A 21,945-nucleotide genomic window follows, 5' to 3' on the forward strand; every position below is an offset into this window, starting at 1 on the left:
AGGTGAGCGTCTGTATATCTTTCAGGGCATAGAAGGAAATTCTGGCTCCATATTTTCTTGTCTGTACCTGTAGCACTGAGAGCCTGCTGCACTTTAGAACGGGTGGGGCTATAGTTTTTCCCCAATACTGCAAGGGTAGATTGGAAGGAAATAATGATAATAGAGGATTTTATTTAACCTAAATATCAAGCTTATGCATTTTTTAAATGTTTAATTAAATACAAACAAAACAAAAGATTGAAAAAACACTTATACCGGTAGATTGACACGTTGGACAACTGAGCTGGTTGTCCCACTATTTTCAGCAACTGGGGCTATTCTGGTTTCCATTTGACTACAAAGTCTAAATCTGAATCTATGGTATGACTGACGTATATCCCCTTTAATTGGATATTTGACTACTCTTGATAAAGAAATAGAACTTATATAAATCGGTTTCTAATCAGTAAAGGCTCACATTTCTTTCTTTGTGCCATAAATGTTCAATGACTTTGAGCACAGAGACATTTGAGCTTAATCAAAACCAATTTAAATTCCTTTAACTCATCCGTCTAAAACGCTCTCATCTTTTAAGAGAAATTGTTGAAGGAACCTAGGCACCACTGACCTGGAGAGCCAGAGTGATAATGTTAAGCACTCAGGTTTAGTTCTACTCATGATCAGATATATTCAGGGACAGGACAGACATTCTGCAGAACCATTTGGCGTGCCTTGCAGATTTTTGTTTTAGCCAATTACAGTTACAAAGGAAAATGTCAGCAGACACCACGAGAAACTCTAAAAACTTACGCTTTTACATTCTCATTACATTTTTCCAAGATGAAATTGTGGATTCTGACTAAACCAATGTAACAGGAGCAGCTATGTGTCCTCCCATGTTTTTTTTTTGGCGTAGCTGTAAGGTTGGTAGCTCTTACTTTTGTCAGCTATATGTCCCACCTTATCCATAATAATGCAATCTGATTGGCCCACAGGTTTTGGGTCAGTCAAGAGTTAAAGTTGGAGCAATACTAGATTAAATAACGTGTGCAATGTCCCTCCTTATTACCTCTTGATTTCTATATTCTCATTTGATGTAACACCATTTGTTGCTGCTTTTTGCTGGCATAGCTTCCCTACAGGTCCTAGCATATATTTTTAACCAGTCAAAATATTTTATTTAAATCTATTAAAACTAAACACTATACCAAAGGTTCAAATAAAGTTTATTGTTACAACTAATTGTGAATCCATAAAAAAGAGGTGCACCTGCTTCAAAATCAACCCTTTGATTGAAATTTGACATCATCCAATTAGCACATATTAAATGTCCTCTAGAGAAAGGTTTATGGGTGACAATGATTGTTTCGTCACACAGAAGAGAATTATGTCTTAAGTAGAACAGCTGAGTGTTGCAACAAGACAGTCATTCCAAACAAATATACTGTAGGTTAGTATTGAACTTAAGGAATGTTTTTATTTGGCAGGAAACCAAACAATTTAAATCAGTTCTACACATTTTACAAAGAAGAAAAAAATAACTCCCCGCAAGAATAATACCATTATGCTGGGGAAGATTTTCAGTCATCCAGATCATAGTCATTCCAAAAAATTTAAAAAACAATCCACTGGACTTAGTTTCCAAGTTTGAAGACATTTCGCTTCCCATCCAGGAAGCTTTTTCAATTAAAAATGTCAGAAATAGCATTGACAGTAGCCCAACAAGGCCTTGTTTTGGCTTAGAAAACATGAATTGAAACGGACAAACGGGTCCACCCCTTCGGAATGGGGTTCTTTTGGCTTCTTTTTGGCTTCTATTAAGCTAGGCCAACAATTCCCCTTAACGACTCCCTTTCAGAGACATAGACAGGTTTGGGGCTGTGCAGGCTAACAAAAGAAGTGAAACAACCCCCATTCCAAAGGGGTGGACCCGTGTATGAAACCTCAAACTCAACGCTATTCCTGACATGTTGAATGAAGAAAGCCTCTTGGTTGGGTAGTGAATGGTCTTCAAACTTGAAAACTAAGTCCAGTGGATTGTTTTTAACTTTTTTGGAGTTTTTCCAGTAGGATCTTGATCGCTACAAAAAGAGCTGCATCTCTTTATATTACAATGGGACAGTCTATGATAACCATATCCAATGCTCAAAAAAATGTAAAGGAACACTTCGTAGGGCTCTGGCAGTGCTCCTCCTGCTCCTCCTTGCGCAAAGGAGCAGATACCGGTCCTGCTGATGGATTGTAGACCTTCTACGGCCCTGTCCAGCTCTCCTGGAGTAACTGCCTGTCTCCTTGAATCTCCTCCATGCTCTTGAGATTGTGCTGGGAGATACAGCAAGCCTTCTGGCAATGGCACGTTTTGATGTGCCATCCTGGAGGAGTTGGACTGCCCGTGCAACCTCTGTAGGGTCCAGGTAGCATCTCATGCTAACAGTAGTGACAGTGACGCTAGCCAAATTAAGAGGGAACATGTTGAAGAGTGGACAGGTAGAAATTATTTGGACCCGGAGGAGCCCTGGAGCGGACTGTCACTTGGATTTCCGTGAGGGACTTGAACGGCACATGTGGAGGTTTCTCCCCTGCTCAGTGTGAACTCAGTAAACAATCCAACAGCGCATGTGGAGGTTTCTCCCCTGCTCAGTGTGAACTCAGTAAACAATCCTTCCAGGGGAAGAAGGCCAAACATCCAGTATGCAGGAGGACTGCCTGCCAAAGGCAAAGACAAAAAAACAAGTTTAGACTCAGAGAGACAAAGACTCAGTTTGACTCAGCGAAATAAAGACTCAGGTTAGACTCTGCTAATCTAAGCATGGCTAGAGTACCCAAAACTGGCAAACACTCTGGCGTTGAGGGAGTGACAGTCCACCGCTTAAGTGCTCCTCCAGATAATGATCCAAAGAGCCACAGGTAAGCAGAGAGGACCAACAATGACAGGTCGCCACCTGGTGATGGAGGGAGAGACAGACACAAAACAGACCACACAAACTGGATTCCTGACAACCACACCAAATCAATATCCCACAAGTTTATTTAACTTGATGCTATACTCTACGTACAAAGTGTTCCTTTATTTTTTTTTTGTAGTGTATTAATTTGAACCTCCAGAGTTAAAAATATTAATACAAAATTAATACATTTTTGATAAAGAGCATAACACATACTTTACCAAAAGCAAACTCTTTGTTATCCAAAAGCATTTAAAATGTAAGGTTCATTAAAAAAAAAAAAAAAAGAAAAAAAAAAAAAAACTGCTCCATCTCTCACGGTGGATCTAATCTTTTTTTCAATTTGGAACATGGAACTTTCAAATACCAATTTCAGATTTGAATACAACAATATCGTTGAGTTTCCTGCTTTTCAGCTCAAATATGATCGTGCCTCGGGTATCAAACCGAGGAAAGGACAAAGTTGGAAATGTATGATTAAGAAATGCAAAAGTTGAGGGAGGGGGGTCCATCATTCTGACTATAGATGACTGTTAACGTCCTCTTAAAAGTGGTATCAAATATGCATGATGGGATTTGAGAATTTAATTTCCTATGTCAGTATTATCCTGAAATGGCACAAACACACACACATACAGAATCCACACACCCACGCAAAGCCATATAACGTTTATGACATTTATGATTTAGTAATGACATCTTTTATTTCTCTGTGGATGAAGCGAAGTTATTAAGATGTCCGCCTCTGAGACGCTGACGTAGCTCGCAATGAAAATGTCACTCTGCTGTCTCACATTTCATCCTCTGTTGCGTCTGTGGTATAATGAATCAGGATGACCATAAATTAATTTGATTCTATAACACATAATGAAATATAAATGATTGAAGCCCTTAATAGACTGAAACAACCTGGCCAGCACTCTGCTAGCTTTTTAGGCTAACATGGGAGAATTGTAAATACAGTTTTATTTTTGAGGTTTTCAATGAAAGCATGATAATCATTACTTACAGCTATGAACACGAATATATGCGCTTCTGCTGACACTTCGGTGAAGGTGATGGTGGACTTCTTCAACTAACTTTCCTTTTATCTGATTTCTCTTGCTTCTGCAGATGTTTGCCAATGCTGAGGTATTTATTTTTCTACCCTTCTTGTCTTTCTGTTTTTGGTGCTATGGTTGCCTAATCAACTTGTTCTTTTAATAATGGTGGCTTTGGTTGCTCTGTATTCAGGCATTACTCACTCTTAATATAGTCTGATAATCTCATTACTTGTAGAGCCAAAATGCTTAGTGTATGAAGGCCCCTTTCCGCCTTGTGAAAGTAAAAGAAATTAAGCATGCTTTGTCATAATTATGAGATTTAAATTAATAATTATCATATATACACATTTATTATTTAGTCTAACCAAAATATAGTACAAATTTTGAGGAACAGTGGTAGCTTTTTAAAAGTGCTGTGCTACGATAGCTCCTTAGCAGATTCTTCGCTGGTAACCAACAGTGGTGTGGGCGTAACCTAATCCCCCACAATGACGTTGTTGGTAAGGCCAAACCCCTAAAGTCGGGCATACACTGTGCAATTTTTTCAATCATTGTGCGCAGCTACAGCTCACACTGTAAGGTGAAACTCTGCGGTTTCTTCGTACGGTGTGAGTTCACAGCTCACGATGTCTGTGCAGTCCGACGATCTGATGCGATCTACCTGCTCACACTGTACATCTAAAAACCACGTCGGACTCAGCTCCGCAGTGAGATGGTGCTATTTCGACTTGTCTATCTGGAAGCCAAATGAGTGGAAGAGGAATATGAAGCTCACTGGTTGGCTTCGTTGGCTGAGCAAACGTGGCTACTACGGTCTGTCAATTTTGCAGAAAGAACTGCATTCCACTTTCACCCTCTGTGTTTTCATCTGAGAGGAAGAAGAGGAATCCTTGTTTGCGCTCTGAGCGATTTGCCCACGATGGTCGAACGAAAATCAAACATGTTTGATTTTCTCCTGACTTCACGATTCCTGATCGGGAGGTCGTCGTGAGAGGCTGATCGCCCCTCGTAACCCCCTGTAAAATTCTTGCACGACTGGAAAGTTGCCCTGAAGAGTGCAAAAAAATCGCAAAGTGTAAGCCTGGCTTAAGGTGTCAGAGTATAAACCAGCTTCATCACCTATGGGTGGAGTTCCAGTAAACCCTGACACTCCCAGCAGAAAGATTGGGCCACTCTAGAGGCTGGAATTTGGAGGGAAGCTGTCTGGAAACTGGAGGCCATTTGACTTTCGTCCTGAACGGGAACTTTTAATCTGCTACTACTGCATAAGCTTCTAATAATGAGACACAAAGTCATAATATTAAAGGAATAGTACACCCAAAACATGATTAGCTTTCATTTTCTACTCACCCCCATGCTGAACAACACTCTGGAGTACTTTTTTGATATCTCAAATGCATCTGGAGATCTGGGAGGCTTCTTGCTGTCTGCTGACATTCAAATAATGGAGGTCTATGGTGTCCGAGGCAGAAAGGTCCATAAAAGTCCACAAAAAACGTGTCAATATTCCTCCATACTGCTCGTCCAATGTATTCCAAGTGTCCTGAGTGGGTAGCGTCCATAATTTACTCGAAATGAAGTCATTTAGAATGTTTTTAGAGCATAAACAGTAGTGTATAGGATTTCCTAAAAGCGCGCGCCTGCGAGTTCACGAGCCTACGGAAACCGCGGCAGACCTAACCAGATGAAAGTGCGCATTCAGCGTCTGCTCTGACGATAATGCAAGCGTAGAAGAAGAAATGTGCTGTTTACCTGTGCAAAGAAAGAAACAACGAAAGAAAAATGTCTGAGGACTTCAGTGTTGAGGAAGAGCATGAGTTCTTTGCTGAGCTGAATGCGCACTTTCATCAGGTTTGGTCTGCCAAACAAACGGTTTGGTCTCGTGAACTCGCAGGCGCGCGCTTTTAGGAAATCCTATACACTACTGTTTATGCTCTAAAAACATTCTAAATGACTTCATTTCGAGTAAATTATGGACGCTACCCACTCAGGACACTTGGAATACATTGGACGAGCAGTATGGAGGAATATTGACACGTTTTTTGTGGACTTTTATGGACCTTTCTGCCTCGGGCGCCATAGACCTCCATTATTTGAATGCCAGCAGACAGCAAGAAGCCTCCCAGATCTCCAGATGCATTTGAGATATCAAAAAAGTACTCCAGAGTGTTGTTCAGCATGGGGGTGAGTAGAAAATGAAGGCTAATCATGTTTTGGGTGTACTATTCCTTTAAGATATAAAGTCATATATATGATACAAAATTATAATCAGCAGATTAAAATTCCTAATTATGAGGTAAATTGTCACAATTATAAGGAATAACCTCACAATTATAATAACTAAAGTCATAATTATGAGATTCAAAGTCATGATTTGGAATTCAGTCATTATTTTGAGATTCCCATGTAAAACACATAAATCACATGAGACACACATTTTCACATGTGATTTTGCCCTTTGAACTCTGTGTGATTTACATATGAGGAACATTTGCGTCATATGTGGAAACGTGTGAATCACATGTGGTTTTAGCATGAAAAATTCCACATGTCCCATTCATTTCACATGTGATTAATGAACAAATGAATGGGGTTTTAATGGAAGGCTGCTGTCTGGAAACCCTACTCTCTACTCCAGACCATTAGAGATACAGGAGATTGCTAACATGCAAAACAGCCAATAAATACTTAAAAATAAAACCTGCAGCTCCTGAGGTGTTACAGTTGACTTCCCAGCAGCCTCCCTAACCAGTTTTCAATTTGACTAACAGTTGGTGAAACTTACCAAATACATTTAGCAATAGATTATCATAAAACATGCTGGATTCTTGTTTTTTAACACTGAACTTTAGATCTTACTAAAACCTTTCCGAAACTAACAAAGTAGTTCCTTACTAGATCTAATAAAAAAGTTGTTAACCCAGTAGTCATAGCAGGCATTAACAATATCTTAACCTTGGTAAACAATAATGGTACCTGGCACATTTGGCAAATAAATGAAAAATATCTCAGAGACACCTGCTTTAAAAAAACGTCTTTTTTATTTAGAAATCAACCTTAAATCTATTCATTACAGAGAAAAATATTATTTTTAACATTGTTATTTTTTTTATTTTTCAGATTTGATAAATTTGGCCATGGGAAAAAAAAATAAACACAATTTTCTTAGATAATCTGAATATTACATAGGAAGCATAGTAATGTTTTTTTTTTTAGAGAAATGTTGAGGCCTGCATCATAATGGGTTCAATGCTGACTTAAGAGTTTTACAGACTAAAATGATGCTTACTGTCATTGACTGCTATATGAAAGTATATACCTGGAAAGGTGAGTGGAAGTTAAGAAATAAGGGAGAACATAATGACAAATTATGATATGTATGACAGAATTACACACAATTATATAAAAAAAACAGAGTACAAAAATCTATAAAACACAGAAGAGTTCATATTTCTAAAAAAAAAAAAGAAGTTTTTTTCTGGCATCTCAGACCCAAAAATAAGCAAATATCAGGGAAAATAGATGAGTTTGTAACAGTAATTTAAGTTTAAACTACTAAACTACACCTCCACAATTAGGAGAACCGGAGCCACAGTGAATTTATGCAAAGGAGTCCCATCTGAGCACTGACACATGAACCCTACAAATAGACTACAGATTTTTATCAGCCTGCATTTCTGGTTCCAAATTTATCTTTTATTGATATTATATAATATTCCCTTTTTAAATAAAACTACATTCTGGTTTTTCATTAGATATAAGCTATAACGTGAAATACAGTCTATAAGTAATCTGTATGGATGTAGGTATCTAGTTTTTTTGGCTTGAATTAGTAAAAATCCTTAAATGTTCTTATGTCCTTCAAATGCATTAAATGGATATAATGCTATCGAATACATTATGTTTAGTTACCTCATTATTTGGTCAGAATAGCACTGAATTTATATATCTGAACTCAATTCTTGATTATTTTTCTAGTGTCTGCCACAAACTGACCGTTTTCTCCTTTCTCAGCCTGACAAATCTCTTCAAGGTCCCCCAGGTCCCCCTGGCCCTGAGGGCCCTCGAGGCGTACCAGGAGAAAGTGGCAGAGATGGAAGAGATGTAAGCATGTCCTCCTGCACTAATTTGATCTTAAACCATTTTTGAAAATCATATACCCCTGATCCTAAACTGGTCTTTAATTTTCTTTCCCTTTCAGGGTTTTCCAGGAACTCCAGGGATTCCAGGTGCTCCTGTAAGTTCAGATTTTTAAATCGTTTCTTGACAAAACTGTTTTCTTGAAGAGTATTGATGGTTCTCTCTGTTTGTTTGCGAATATACCTCATAAAGATAATTTATATAACATATTTTTGGAAAGCAGTAAGAGAGTTTAAACAAAATACTTGTCAAGAAGCAATTTCTATTAAATGCAGAAAACGATTTATTTATTTTTTTCTGTTTGTTTAAAGCTAAAACACTACTCTGATATGGGTATTTTTGACCCAAGTCTCTTGGAGATGTAAAATGAGAATTATTAGATATGTAAACACCAGCAGAAATGAAACTGAAGGTTTGCCACAGATTTTCTAAAATAACTCTGACCTGGACTTTGTGAAATTACATGTGAAATGAATGTGTAGTTAACACATAGTTCCATTTGTACTAAAAGCAAAGGTAAAAACATACTTATGGATGAGGAATGAAAATAAATTTTGATACATTGTTCTAAAAAGTGATTTGCATGTTTTACATGTGCGATACCTGTGTGTCTCACATGGGAAACACGTGGAAAAAGACAAATCACATGTGCTTTTAATGTAACATGTTTCAAATCCAAACGTTCACATGTGCTTTTAATGTAACATGTTTCAAATCCAAACGTTCACATGTGCTTTTAATGTAACATGTTTCAAATCCAAACGTTCACATGTGCTTTTAATGTAACATGTTTCAAATCCAAACGTTCACATGTGCTTTTAATGTAACATGCTTCAAATCCAAACGTTCACATGTGCTTTTAATGTAACATGTTTCAAATCCAAACGTTCACATGTGCTTTTAATGTAACATGTTTCAAATCCAAACGTTCACATGTGCTTTTAATGTAACATGTTTCAAATCCAAACGTTCACATGTGCTTTTAATGTAACATGTTTTAAATCCAAACGTACACATGTGCTTTTATATGTAATTCACATGTGAACCATATGCTAATTCTACATTAGGAACAAGTGTTTTACATGTATGTTTCACATGAAACGTTCTAAATCCACACATATACATATGCTTTTTCACACATATATATGTTGATTTCACGTGTGGTACATACGTTTCACATGTGTTTTTAACGTGAAATGTTCAAAATCCACAGATCTGGTGATCTGGATTTCTGGTTGTGTTCAAGTTCTTACTTTGTGTTTTCAGTTACACTTTGTTTTATGCCATTCTGTTTTTTCAAGTCATAGTTTGATTAGCCTTTAGTGCCATTTAGGGGTGGGGCCAAAATCAATGACGTCCAGAGCCTCGCTATCACCATAGTACTTGGGCATTTCGCGAAGTGGTTCAGCTTGCCTGCGAACTTCAACAGGCATTTAAACTGCCTCAGTATTCAGTGAAGATGTGGGAGTTTGGATATGTTCTAAGAATAGACTGGTTGGAAAAATAACCATTCTAGTTGGTTAAAAATACTTTGGTTAGAATAAACAACATAGCATCAGAGCCACTGGTTTCAGTTGAATTATTAGTATTTAGTACTAATGCTTTGTAAAGAAGAGTTTCTATTGCAAGTGGCATCTGCTGTAAAACTTTGCCTTCTATTGCAATGGTTGTTGGTCCAAGACCTGGTTTAAGCTTTTGAAAGTTGCTTTACTGCATGACCAGTGTTTTGGTAAAAAAAAAAGATTCATTGGACACAATTTCTAACCAAATTAAAACCAAACACTGTTGAAAAACTACTATTTTTGAATACAATTCACTAACAACTTTCCTTTTGCTCATCATTGGTAAAATTTGCACAAACACTTTCACTGTCTGCCTGAGCTTTGCAAAACAAAAAAAATCACAGATTATATTACTAACTGTAGTTATGCACTCCACCTGTAGGTGGTGACATGTTAACAAGAAGCTTCATGAACTGTGGGGTGCGTTAAAGGAATTTGCACAGATGGTTCAATGCCTCGTGAAGCTTCATCTCACCATCACTACATTTAAGTTCCTTTCTAGATATATATTAGCCCTGTTTTATTCCCTTCTTACTGGCGATTCATAACCTGACTCTGCCAGATGGATTTGCTCCGCATATCCATCTGGAAACCTTCCATTGAAGTAATTTTGGGAAGGGGCGAAAATACTGGTTAGCTGATTGGCCTATGTTGGTGATAGACGGGCCAAATACACCATTCCGATCAACGAAGCATATGACGTACTAACAGCCAGGCTACTCTTGCCGAAACCAGTCGGGAGAAGAGCAAAAACATCTTTTCCTCTGAGAAAAGCCTCCAGAGCAGTGTTTTGCTCTTCTTTCAGTGAAGAAATACTCTGTAAAGCCGATAAAACTTGCTCGATAGGCACACTAATGCTAGTTTCTCCAGCTGAAGCCGCCATGTTCTTTGGACTGAACTGTCCCGCTTCTCGTTGCGTCACACCTCAACCCGCCTCAAAGCCAACGCTGATTGGACGTTTGTTTGGTGAACGGCTACAAATTTTCTTTAACGAAGATTCTCCAGACTGATTAGTGAGTGAAACCTTGAAAACTCGCGAAATCAGGATGGTCTCACGAGGCTAGGCTATTCCCCCCTACGACAGAGTATTAAGGCCAGGCTAGATTTTTTTTTTTACTTTATTACAGGAATAAAGTCATAACATGTTGGAGTATTACAAGAATAAAGTCATACATTTATGATGATAAAGTAATAAAATTATGAGAAAAAGTCAAAAGATTACAAGAATAAACATGAAAAATTACGAGAATGAAGTCATCATACCACAATCCGTTTAAGAAAGAAAACTTTGAGCTCAGACTATCATTGACGGCCGACCAGCACCACCAAACAGCAACCTGAGTCCGCTTTGACATGCTGCCCAATTTGATGCCGGTGTGTTAAAAGATTTCCTTATTTGTCAAACTTATGCAAAAGTAAAGCCTCACATGATGCTCGACATTCCTCATTTTAGTGAAGAAAGTCTTTCTTTCAAGAGTTGTCATAAAATAAAACTTTATTCTCATAATATTACTTTTATCTCATCATGTTGCAACATCATTATTGTAATTTTATGACTATATTCTCGTAATTTTAAGACTTTATTCTTGTAGTTTTATGATTTTATTGTCACAATTTTATGGCTCCTTCTCTTAATGATATGACTTTATTCTTGTTGCGACTGTATTCTCATAATATGGTGACTTTATTCTCATGATATTATGACTTTATTCTTAAAAGTAAATCTCTAGCCTGGCCCTAATACACCGTCATACCCTCCACTGCCACTCTCCTTCCCCTCTAACTCCCTTCTAGCTACTTCTCTCCACACCTGCTCCCAATCAGTTTATTACTCCATTCATTGTTCTGTTTGCCATACTGTATAAACCGCTCCTCTGCAGTTACTCTTTGCTGGATTCTCTTCAATTCCTCCTGACGTTGGTTTACCCTCTGTTCCCCCTGTTTTTTCATTTCTGGATTTATGCTTCTATTGCCACCGACATCATTAAACCTCCAAGCAACCATTTGTGCATCTGTCTCTGAATTTGGGTCCTCTACAAAATTCCACTCGCCTGAAACCCATATACGTATACTTTTTCACATTTGTACAACATGTTGATTTCCAATGTGGTACATATATTTCACATGTTATTTTAACAATAACACTCATATACATGGACTTTTCCACGTGATTCATAGTTTAAATGGTAAACTTCACGCCCCCGGTTTCACTTCCTATTCAGTATCATTGGAAGAATATTTATTCCCATGTTGAACTTTTTGTGGTTTTTAGAACATAAATCTGCAAGTACATAACCTTGTAGCTCTGAATAAAGACATAGGACAAAACTAAGTTTTAAAAGATTAAAGCAGGAGGTTTAAACTTTCGTCAACCGCTTTAAAACAAAAGCAGCACCAACAAAAAATTTTGTAGCACCAATGTAGCATAGATTCACTGTTTAGTTTTAATAGGTTAATGTTGGTAGGACTGGTTGACCTTTTGACCTTTGTTTGATAACTTTAAAATAAAAGCATCTCAAACACAACAAATGTAGCTGAATTCATTGACACCTTTTCTGTATTTGCAGATTAATGGTGGGGTTGACCTATGGAGACCTCTAGAAGGTTTCATTATTTAAAGAAGTTTAAATAATAGTGTCACAATCCAAAATTTGTCCTTCACAAACATACCACAAATGTTTGACACCATTTATTTTTATATGAATAAGTTGGGGGGCAGGCATCTTCACTCAGGCAGACAACCAGCTTCTCTATATTTAAATGCAAAGATAGAAGACATGAGGAAAGAAGTTTTTTTTTGTATGAAGTTCTGCCAAAAAGAAGAGGTTTTAAAACACATGCGTAAATTGCTCTTCATACGAATTTTTTATTTTTTCTCATACAGATTCTATACCTTAACTTAACACATTACCATTTTCTTCCTAGCTGCAGCTAGAAATGTTAGCAAAGCATTTCAAGCTGATATAAATTCATATTAGTTCTCTAGCTATGTGAAATGTTAAAAGTGAGTTTTGTTTATATTTAGAAATTAATTCCTGTCCTGTCTGCTGTGTTCTTTGATTTACATTATACGGTTTGTTTAATTAAATTTCAATTATTTTATTTATATGGCGCCAATTCACAACGCATGACATCTCAAGGCCCTTTACAGTTCACCAGATCATACAGTCAAACTGATTTAAAGTTTTCTATTTAAGGAAAACCAGTTGATTGCATTGACTAATGGTCTCGATTGCAATCCCTCACACTAAGCATGCCTGTAGCGACAGTGGAGAGGAAAAACTCTCTTTTAACAGGAAGAAACCTCCAGCAGAACCAAACTCAGTGTGAGCGGCCATCTGCTGAGGCCAACTGGGGTTCAAGGAGACAGAAAAAGAGATACAAACAGCAACTTATTTCCAAATTCTCTTTGACAAAACTTTGAGACTTTGCACAACAAAAGGGGTTCAAGGACTTTTGCAGGTTTTAACAATCAGAATAACACTGCTGACTCTAAACTGCAGTTAAGTATGGTTCCTAATGGTCGGGTAGTTTGGTGCTCCAGCTAGTACATGCCTTATATAAAGAAATCAAGAAATAGTTGTTGTTTTTTTTAAGTGCAAAAAATGTTGCATTTGTGTGTTGTTGTATATCTTCAATCAGATCCACACTTCAATTCTTCTCAACCTTCTTAAGGTTCTTTTTCTGTAAGGTTCTGTCTTGGGACTTCAACCAGATAAACAATAGTTCAGTTGAACTATATTCCAATTTAAAATCTACTGATCATATCTCTGACAAAAGGTTTGGTATCTAAATTCAAATTCAAATCTAAATTCCTGAATCCAGAAGGGACATTATTTAGCAGGGCCCTCTCCCTTTTCAGGCTGGAAACATGAAAAAAATGCATTTACTGGTAAAGACTGACTATGTTAACTCCAGTAACCTCTGCTTTGTAAACAACAGCAGTAATGAGAGATCTCAAGTCTACTATTAGACAAGTACGGACAGACTCAGGAAAGAGGGAAAATTCAGATTTTTCAAGTAGGGGTTGTGTGGAGCTGTTGTTAGCTGTTTGTCTCTTACTTATCTTTTATATTCTCAGAGGTAAATTTCTTTGATTATTCATAGAGCATTCTTAATAAGACAAAGATCAATATAGTTTCCATTTTAAATTTATTTATTTACAAACAGATGGACTCAGTATTAATTGGATCACTTCTAAAAGCATAAATACAGCAGTAGCCTTTCAAAATTCCCCTGCTTTCCTTGATGGGCCCTTGGCTGGTCCCTTACAATTCCTTTTAAAACATCAATCTTTGTACTAAAATATTCTTTCTGTCATCATTTGTGGAAAGATTTGAGAATTGCTGTCTCCTGGTCAGACCCTGTAATTTAGTAAAAGGATGGAGTCAGAGTAAAAAAATATGCATGCCCAGGATAAAGAGGGGGGTCATACAGTGGCTGGTTTTGGAGGGGATTTTGCTGGGAGCTGGAGGGCAAAAGGCATAATTCACCCTATGCTTTTTGTTGTGCACGTCTTTCTGAAGATGTTTAAAGGATATGTGGTAAATATTTTTACAAAGTACTATAAAAAAGGACTTTATTGTTCAATATGAGGAGAAATGTCTGCCTTCTACATTAACTCCAACCCTGATCTCATGAGGCAGCTTTCATGTCACATTAACTTTTCTTTTTAAGTTGTGTCTTTTGACGTGACGCTGCACATGAGGTTCCGCTGTCCCAAGGAATTAGTTTTTCGCCTTCATTTAAACCCAAATGGTTTTAAAAAAACAACAAAAAAAAGATTGTTAATGTTTCCCCCACAGCCCATCTTTGACTGTTTCCTAACTCTGCCTATGAGTATCATAGCAACACTATTGGAGAATGCAAGAAGCAGATAAAGCTGTTGTATTGTTGCTGTTTCTGTTTTCTAGGGCAGCAAAGGGGAGAAGGGGGAGATTGGTCTTCCTGGACAGAGAGGCCTCCCTGGTCTTCCAGGATCTTCTGTAAGATTCACAACTTCTGGTACCCATTTTGTAAAACTGACTGGATTACTTTGAAGAAAAGAAAAGGAAATCCTCTGTAAAGTAGTTTGTTTTAGGTCTCAGATCACATCCAACCAAAGCTCTGAATGAATTGCACAGAATGTGGTTTGTATATTGTGTGATAGTGCAGTGTAAGCAACAGCAATAATGAATCGACTATGTTTGGCTTCTGCAGGGTCCCATTGGTCCTATGGGTCCCAGAGGACCTGTGGGTGAAAGAGTGAGTAATTTAATTAAATAACGTTCCAGTATCTAATGCAAACAAGCGGGATGTTACTGATTTCTGCTGGTTTTGTTTACAGGGTCTGCCTGGCTTTCCTGGACCCCCAGGCCCCCCTGTAAGTATACAACATCCACAAGTCTACAGAATTTACTATTTTAAATGTTAACTATAATTGCTTGTCTATTTTTTTCTCTTTTTACAGGGTCCAGCAAGTGAAGGACCTGCTGTATGTATTGGTTTTCCTATTTTAGTCCTCTCACTAAGCCTAGTTTAACACTAGATGCACGTTGGCTTTAACCAACATTTTCACAGGGTCCTCCAGGGAAGCCAGGAACGCCAGGGGACGAAGGAAACATCGGACCTGAGGTCAGATTTGGAATCCAATTAGCACATTTTGTGGATAAACTAAGTATCAACCACCATTATGGCACTTTGTTTAGTTTTAATCGTTTTCATGAAATCACTGCAATGTTATTTGATCTCACAATTTAACAAAAAGATGTCTGATACCTTAAATAAAAAAAAAATCATAAAAAAAAATGTACATATCTGGAAGAAGCGAAAACAACCACTCTTAAACTTGCAGTAACATCTGTGGAATATGTCTGGCGAACGAGTGCTAATAATCAAAGATTTTCCCAAAATATTCTAGGTCTCTGACCAATCACATCCAGAAAATGAAAGTAAAACTTAACATATAAATAAAAACAAATCTCTCTTTCTGTACATCTTTTCATCTATCTTCTGCCAACCAGTCATGGGGGCTTAGAGCCTTTCTTTGGACAGTATTTGGGTGAAAGGAAGGGTACATCCTTGATTGGCCACCATTGCAGGACAATTTAGAGACACCAGACAGCTTAACAACTAGCTTTAGCAGTGGAAGCTTTAGGAAGCTGAGCACCTAGTAAATCTGCAAGCTTCAAACAAAGAGAACCCAGGCCAATGCTTGATCCAAATTCCTCAAATCAGTAATGACACATAGGTCATGGCCGCCATAATAGGCGCTATCTGAATAGTGTTTGCAGTTAGATGGAGCTAGGAGACAGGGACCTTCTGACATTCCTTTACTTAAATCTTATTCTTAAATCTGAACTCTAACAGTTGTTTCTGCTGCTGAGTGCTTGCCACTGGCACAGTGAGGAAGCTAGTTTTTTTTGGTAACTTTAGATGCAATTGTTCTGCAACCTTCTTCTTTCACCACCGCTATGCTAGCTTCTTTTCATCTTTTTTTCTTTTCTCTCCTCTACTCTGAGTGGAGACCGCAGAGACACTTTTCAAAGGAAAGGATATCAAAAGGATTTTGAGCAAAACCACAAATTATCATATATCTATGATAAATTTTATGGGGCCCACAGGAACTTGGGGTCCTTGGCAGTCACCTAGTCTTGCCTAATGGTAACTCCGCCCCTGGATACTTATAAACACAACTTTATATGTTTAGGTTTTATAAAAGAGATTCAGCTGTTCATTTTATTTTGGATTTTTTATTCTGGTAGTTCTTTTCCTGAAGGCTGCAGGCCTAATCTGACCAGCTTTATTTATGAGCCTGTCCGGCTCGTAATGACGTCTGTAAAGCTGAATGGTGTCTAAATATAGCACAGCAGTCTGGACCTCCTTTCCTACCCTGGATAGTGTTCTTACTGTTGACCCTGTGAAAGGTGAAGGGATAGGAGCTAGGAACGGGATGATGTATTTGGATCAAACCTGGGACCTTATAGCTTCAAGAAAACAGTGCTACTTGCTAGGCTAGCATGGAGCCCCTCTCTCTGTGCTACAACATGTTACATCTTTTGGCAAATAGCTCAGTTTTCTCCTTTTCTCAAATAGCTAAGAAATTTTATTTGGCAATTCACATGAAGTTTACTGGACTAGATATAAAAAAAGAATAAAGACAATTTTAGGAATAAAGTCTTAGCTTACATTTTAACTGTAATTTCTCAATAAAATTCATTATGAGTATTTTCTGCTCTCATCTCTTAACCAAATATAAAATAGTTTTAAACTGTTTTTTTTCTAGCAGCAAAGCGCTGCGAAGGCCTATTGTATTTAGAAAGTTTCTTATTATTATTATTCTTGTAGCACTTTGAAAGCATTTTACGGGGACTTCGCATATTCAAAAACTCACAAAAATGTGGCAGTAAATTGTCCCCCGCGTGAAATAGCCAGTCTTTAATGGAATCCAAAATGGCCGCCCCCAAATTACGCCACAGCGCCCCCTAACGTGAGTTGGGGGAAACTGTAAGTCACAGAGATTTGAAATTTGGCACATAGGTAGATCTCCTCGAATCATGAAAAAAAAGTCTCTTGGAGGTATGCCCTAAAACCCACAGGAAGTCGGCCATTTTGGGTCAAAGTGCGATTCTTGACCATTTTTCTTTTTTTTTTTTTTTTAGCCTGGCAGCTTAACTTCTGACCAGAATTTATTTCAACGAAACAGTATTAAAAAATGTAAAATGTTAAGCTCTTTGGACGGGTTCTCCAGAGTTTCCTTAGTCCTTAGTTTAACACCTTAGTTTGAGGATTGCAGGTAAACTCAGTTTTATAACCCACACCTTCGCAGAGTGTATCAATAACTTAACAGTGGTATTTTAAAAAATAGACATTTTTAGACCTATTGAAGTATTAAGGCTATAGAATATGTTTCATCGTCAAAGAGTTCCATTACTATATTAAATGTCTGACATGTGTTTTGAGTTTCTCTACATGCGTTTCTTTGGAACCTGCAGGGTCCACCTGGACCTAGAGGGGGGGTTGGTGTTCCAGGGCCTCCTGGCCCACCAGGTCCACCAGGACCTGTGGTAAGTACTTATCTGGCTTTGTGTGAAATGATTATGTGCTCACATATTTCACATTTCTTCTGTATCATTGCGCTTCAAATTTTCTTTACTAATACACTGGGATTACAAATGCTGCTTGTCAACACTCGCTTATGCTCAGTTGGAAACAGAACTTGTCCTGCTGTAAATTGGGCAATTGCAAACAAAGAGTTACAGATGCTAAATTTTAACTGGTGTGAAATTTTTTTGATTCTAGCAAAGTTGCAGCCCGAATTTTTGCTTAAAAGATCAAATCTAAAATGTACCTTTTTAATGCCAATGTTGACCAACAGCATACCTTTAACTGAGGCTTTGTTTGATGTTTTGAACTCTGCCAAAAGTCTTTATGCATAATAAATACTGATAAAAGCAGATTCTTTAAACCACAGGCAGCTAAGCTACTCTACCATGTTTGAATATTTATTGCATGCAGATTATCCAGTATAGCTCAACCATGAATCAATGCTCCTTCTTTCCCGCTCTTGCTTTTTAATGCGCCGTAGAGTCTCCTATTATTGACCTGTTTCTGTGGGCTTATTTCAACTTTACCCAGTGTGCTTATTTCAACCTGAGAAATGTGAGGTTGTAGGGAAACTGAGACTTCAGGCAATTCTTTCAAGGGAGGCTTAAATTTATTTTTACGTCTGCAGACGTACAGAGAAAAAGCTCTGACTGGGGGAAGTCCAGCACACACAGTTACACATCCTAACAGACACACCCCCATGGGAAACCAACCCACCCCTGCATATAAAGAACTTTCTCACACACAAACATTCAGAGAAAAACAACTTCAGTTTATCAAGGACATAAATGTTTCACTAGCCTGATGAACATTTCACAACAGCTGTCTTCCGTTCTCGGCATGAGGGAGTCTTAAGCTAGCCTGACGTAGTCCTACTCAATTCTAGTCAGAATATGAGTCTGATACTGCTCCATAGAGCTGGGATCATGGGGCGTGTTTCGAACGAACCAGGAAAAAAAATGCCTCTGCACTCAATTGGATAGACCTACAACCAATAAGAGCAACGGAGTGCGTGACGTATGTTAAGCGACGTATAGTTGTTGTCAACAAAAATCAAAGCGTGCAGTTGCACGCCTAGAATAAGAAGATGAGCCCTGATCGCGTTTCTCTGTTCCTCTTTTAAAATTAATTTGCTGTCGATATCTTCTAGAACAGACCTAATAGCAGAATCTATTCACCTAAACTCTCCAGCGGCAGCCATTGTTGTTGTCACCCATGCGCACTTTGGTCACGTGGTTGATTACGTTACTGTTGATCATCTGTCCATCATCGTATAAAGCCCGCCCTGACAATTTGATTGGCCCACCAGATATTGTGTGAGCATATACTCGCGCTACTACTGAACAATGCCAGACCGAACTTCCTGACCTCAAACGTTGTGGGCGGGACTAAGTTCGGAATGGCACCCAGGCTAGTCTTAAGCACCTTAAAGGGCATAATATCTATATTTCACCCTTGTCTAGAGTGAGGAGGCAACTGCTCGCTGTAACCCCCACTTTAACTCCCTGCATAATGTTCCAGCATAGAGACTGGTACAAGATTTCTCTACTCTTATTAGGCTGAGAAAAGACACACTCAAATATTTCATCTCACAGAAAGTAAACAGGTCCACTTGACAGGGTGTGATATATTGGAAGACTCATGGTATTGAATGTGCACGTATAAAAAGTTCAATGAATGGAGAGTAGTTTATACATATCTGTTTAAGATAGAACGGCTCATATGAGTATTTATTATCATGCGTACTTTTGGCAGAGCTCTTACCTCATACTTTGCATCACTAAACATATAGAGATGATCTACTTTAAGGGTGTGAATATGCGGTTCCAGTAAAAGTGTTTGGTGATTTTTGTTTTTGATAATGTTGCATGCAGCATTTCCTTTTCCCCCATTCACCAAGAGTTTTCAAGCTGTGGTGTCTTTATTAGATCCATTCCCACTCGGGCTACTTTAGGTGTCACTCTGCTGTCTTTTAGGGACCGCCTGGTGCCAACACTGAAGGAAGTGGGGAATCTGTGAGTGTTTTACTGTCTAACACACAGCCTACTTTTTCCTGGATGCATGACATTTACAGTGGTGGCAGGATAACTTCCATCAGAGAGATCCACTGCCGTTAAAGTGAAGCATGTCTCTGTGTGTTTGCAGTGTCCTGCCGCCTGTCCTGCTGGACCTCAGGGACTGCATGGGCTGCCAGGGATGAAGGTGAGGAATGTGAAAAAGCGTTTAAATGAGTTTCCTCCTCAGATATCTGTTAATGTTCTCAATAGATAAAGATATTTGTCAAGTAAAATGGAACATTCTGGATCTCAAATCACTTCATATCATGTACTGCCCACTACTGTTACCTTATTTGATTTACTGTCTAGAGGTTTGGGGAAACACTTATCAACACTCACTACAGCCACTAGTCATAATGCAAAAAAGAGCAATAAAAATCATTCACAACGCCAGACTTCGGGTTTATACAAACTCATTATTTCTAAAATCTAAATTGCTAAAATACCAGGATTTAACAGAATACCAAATTGCAGTATTCATGTTCAAAGTAAGACATACTGTAGCCTATTGCCTGGGAATATCCAAAAGATGTTCTCTGAAAGGGAGGGAGGGTACGATTTAAGGGGAAGGGGAAATTTTAAGACCGATAGATGTAAAACAGAAAGGAAAAGATTATGTTTATCAATTTGCAGAGTTAAATTGTGGAACAAAGTAAATGAGATCCTAAAGCAATGTCCAAACATATTCCTTTTTCAAAAAATGTACAAAGAACTTATTTTCAAAAGGTATAGAGAAGATTTGTAGAAAGTTTTGTTTGTGTTTTTTGTTTTGTTTATTTGTATATATGTATGAGGGTATATGTGTATACATATTTATGTATGTATATGTGTAGGTAGGTATGTATTTATATGGATATATATACCAACATAATTATAAATATTGTAAATTAAAGAAATACAAGAATTAAAGGGGTAGGAGCACATAAGTTTTACTCCTTCCAACTCCTTTTCGCTCATGTAATAGAGGTCAATTAACTCAGGAAAGAAGGGTACCTTGTTGTTTTTCTCTCCAATGTTTTTAAACACTTATTGTTTTTTTTTTCTCTTGCGTGTTTGAAATAAAGATACCAATCCAATCCAATTTCTCCAAAATTCAATTTAATATAATTCCATTTTACCCAGTTCATTTCAGTTTATTTATTCTTATGACTAATGCTTCTGCAAGGTGCCATACTGAAAAATGTTAAATGGCCAGTAATTATATTTCTCTTTTTGAAGTGAGAGGACTTGACCAAAGCGCTTCACACTATAATCAGTCATTCACCTAGACACTGATGATGGCAAACTACATGGTAGCCACAGCTGCCCTGGGCTCACTGAAAAAGCGAGGCCAAGAGTCCTTCTGAACACCATTAGTAGCCATTGCAGGTGGAAGCGTCTTGCCCAAGAACACAACAAAAAAAAATAGATGGTTCTAATGCATAGGGTCAGGCATAGTCAATGTTGATGCAAATAAGAACCAATTTGAATATTCCGCATTTAATTGTTTTCTCTACTCTAAACTGAAAATCAACAAAAACCTTTTTTAAATCTTTTTTTCTTGCTCACACTGGCTAATCAGTAATAAATGCATTTTATTAGTAGCATCTAGCTGCTAATCTCTGTCCTAATTCTTTGAAATGTGAGTCTAACAGACCCGACCTCTACACAAACGTCTTTACCACTTACATTAAAAACAGATAAAGATGGGTAGATTTCTGACCTTGTCTGTATATTGGTAACTTACGGTATATTTTACTAAGGATGTGAAAGACTTCAATTTCATGTTAAATATTTGTAGAATAAGCTTGTTGGACCTTGTCCATATAAATAATTCCAGTGAGATCCAGCATTTGTTGTCTTCTACTTAATGAGTTGATTAAACCTTCCTCTGACATTCATAGGCGATAAATCCATAAAATCTGGGTGGGTTTTTTTTTGTTTTTTTTTGGTTGATCTGCCATTGGCAATTTCTTGATTAAGGTTTCCCAAAAAATATATCACACTGCACTCTTAGCAAAGACGAAAAAACTTAAAGCTGCAGTGTGTAATAATTACAGGGATATACAGTCAGAAATGTAATATATTATACATAACTATGTTATTTATCATCATCTACGAGCTCAGCCTCTTAACCTTAATATTTGCCTTGCCT

General features: G+C 37.7%; 1 protein-coding gene across 1 annotated transcript in view; it reads left to right on the forward strand.

Moving 5' to 3' along the window:
- The window catches only part of LOC119781328 (collagen alpha-1(IX) chain-like), a 64,193-nt gene that overhangs the window by 25,343 nt on the left and 16,905 nt on the right, over positions 1-21,945 (forward strand). Inside the window, exons 7-17 of the mRNA XM_038281750.1 lie at positions 4,038-4,055; positions 7,982-8,071; positions 8,169-8,204; positions 14,583-14,654; positions 14,869-14,913; positions 14,996-15,031; positions 15,119-15,142; positions 15,229-15,282; positions 17,643-17,714; positions 19,731-19,769; positions 19,900-19,956. Of these exons, the coding sequence (XP_038137678.1) occupies positions 4,038-4,055; positions 7,982-8,071; positions 8,169-8,204; positions 14,583-14,654; positions 14,869-14,913; positions 14,996-15,031; positions 15,119-15,142; positions 15,229-15,282; positions 17,643-17,714; positions 19,731-19,769; positions 19,900-19,956 (543 nt within the window). The remainder of the gene's footprint in view (positions 1-4,037; positions 4,056-7,981; positions 8,072-8,168; positions 8,205-14,582; positions 14,655-14,868; positions 14,914-14,995; positions 15,032-15,118; positions 15,143-15,228; positions 15,283-17,642; positions 17,715-19,730; positions 19,770-19,899; positions 19,957-21,945) is intronic.

This window comes from Cyprinodon tularosa, unplaced genomic scaffold, assembly GCF_016077235.1.
Source record: "Cyprinodon tularosa strain WSP-4 unplaced genomic scaffold, ASM1607723v1 ctg175, whole genome shotgun sequence".
In the NCBI taxonomy this organism is placed as follows: Eukaryota; Metazoa; Chordata; class Actinopteri; order Cyprinodontiformes; family Cyprinodontidae; genus Cyprinodon; species Cyprinodon tularosa.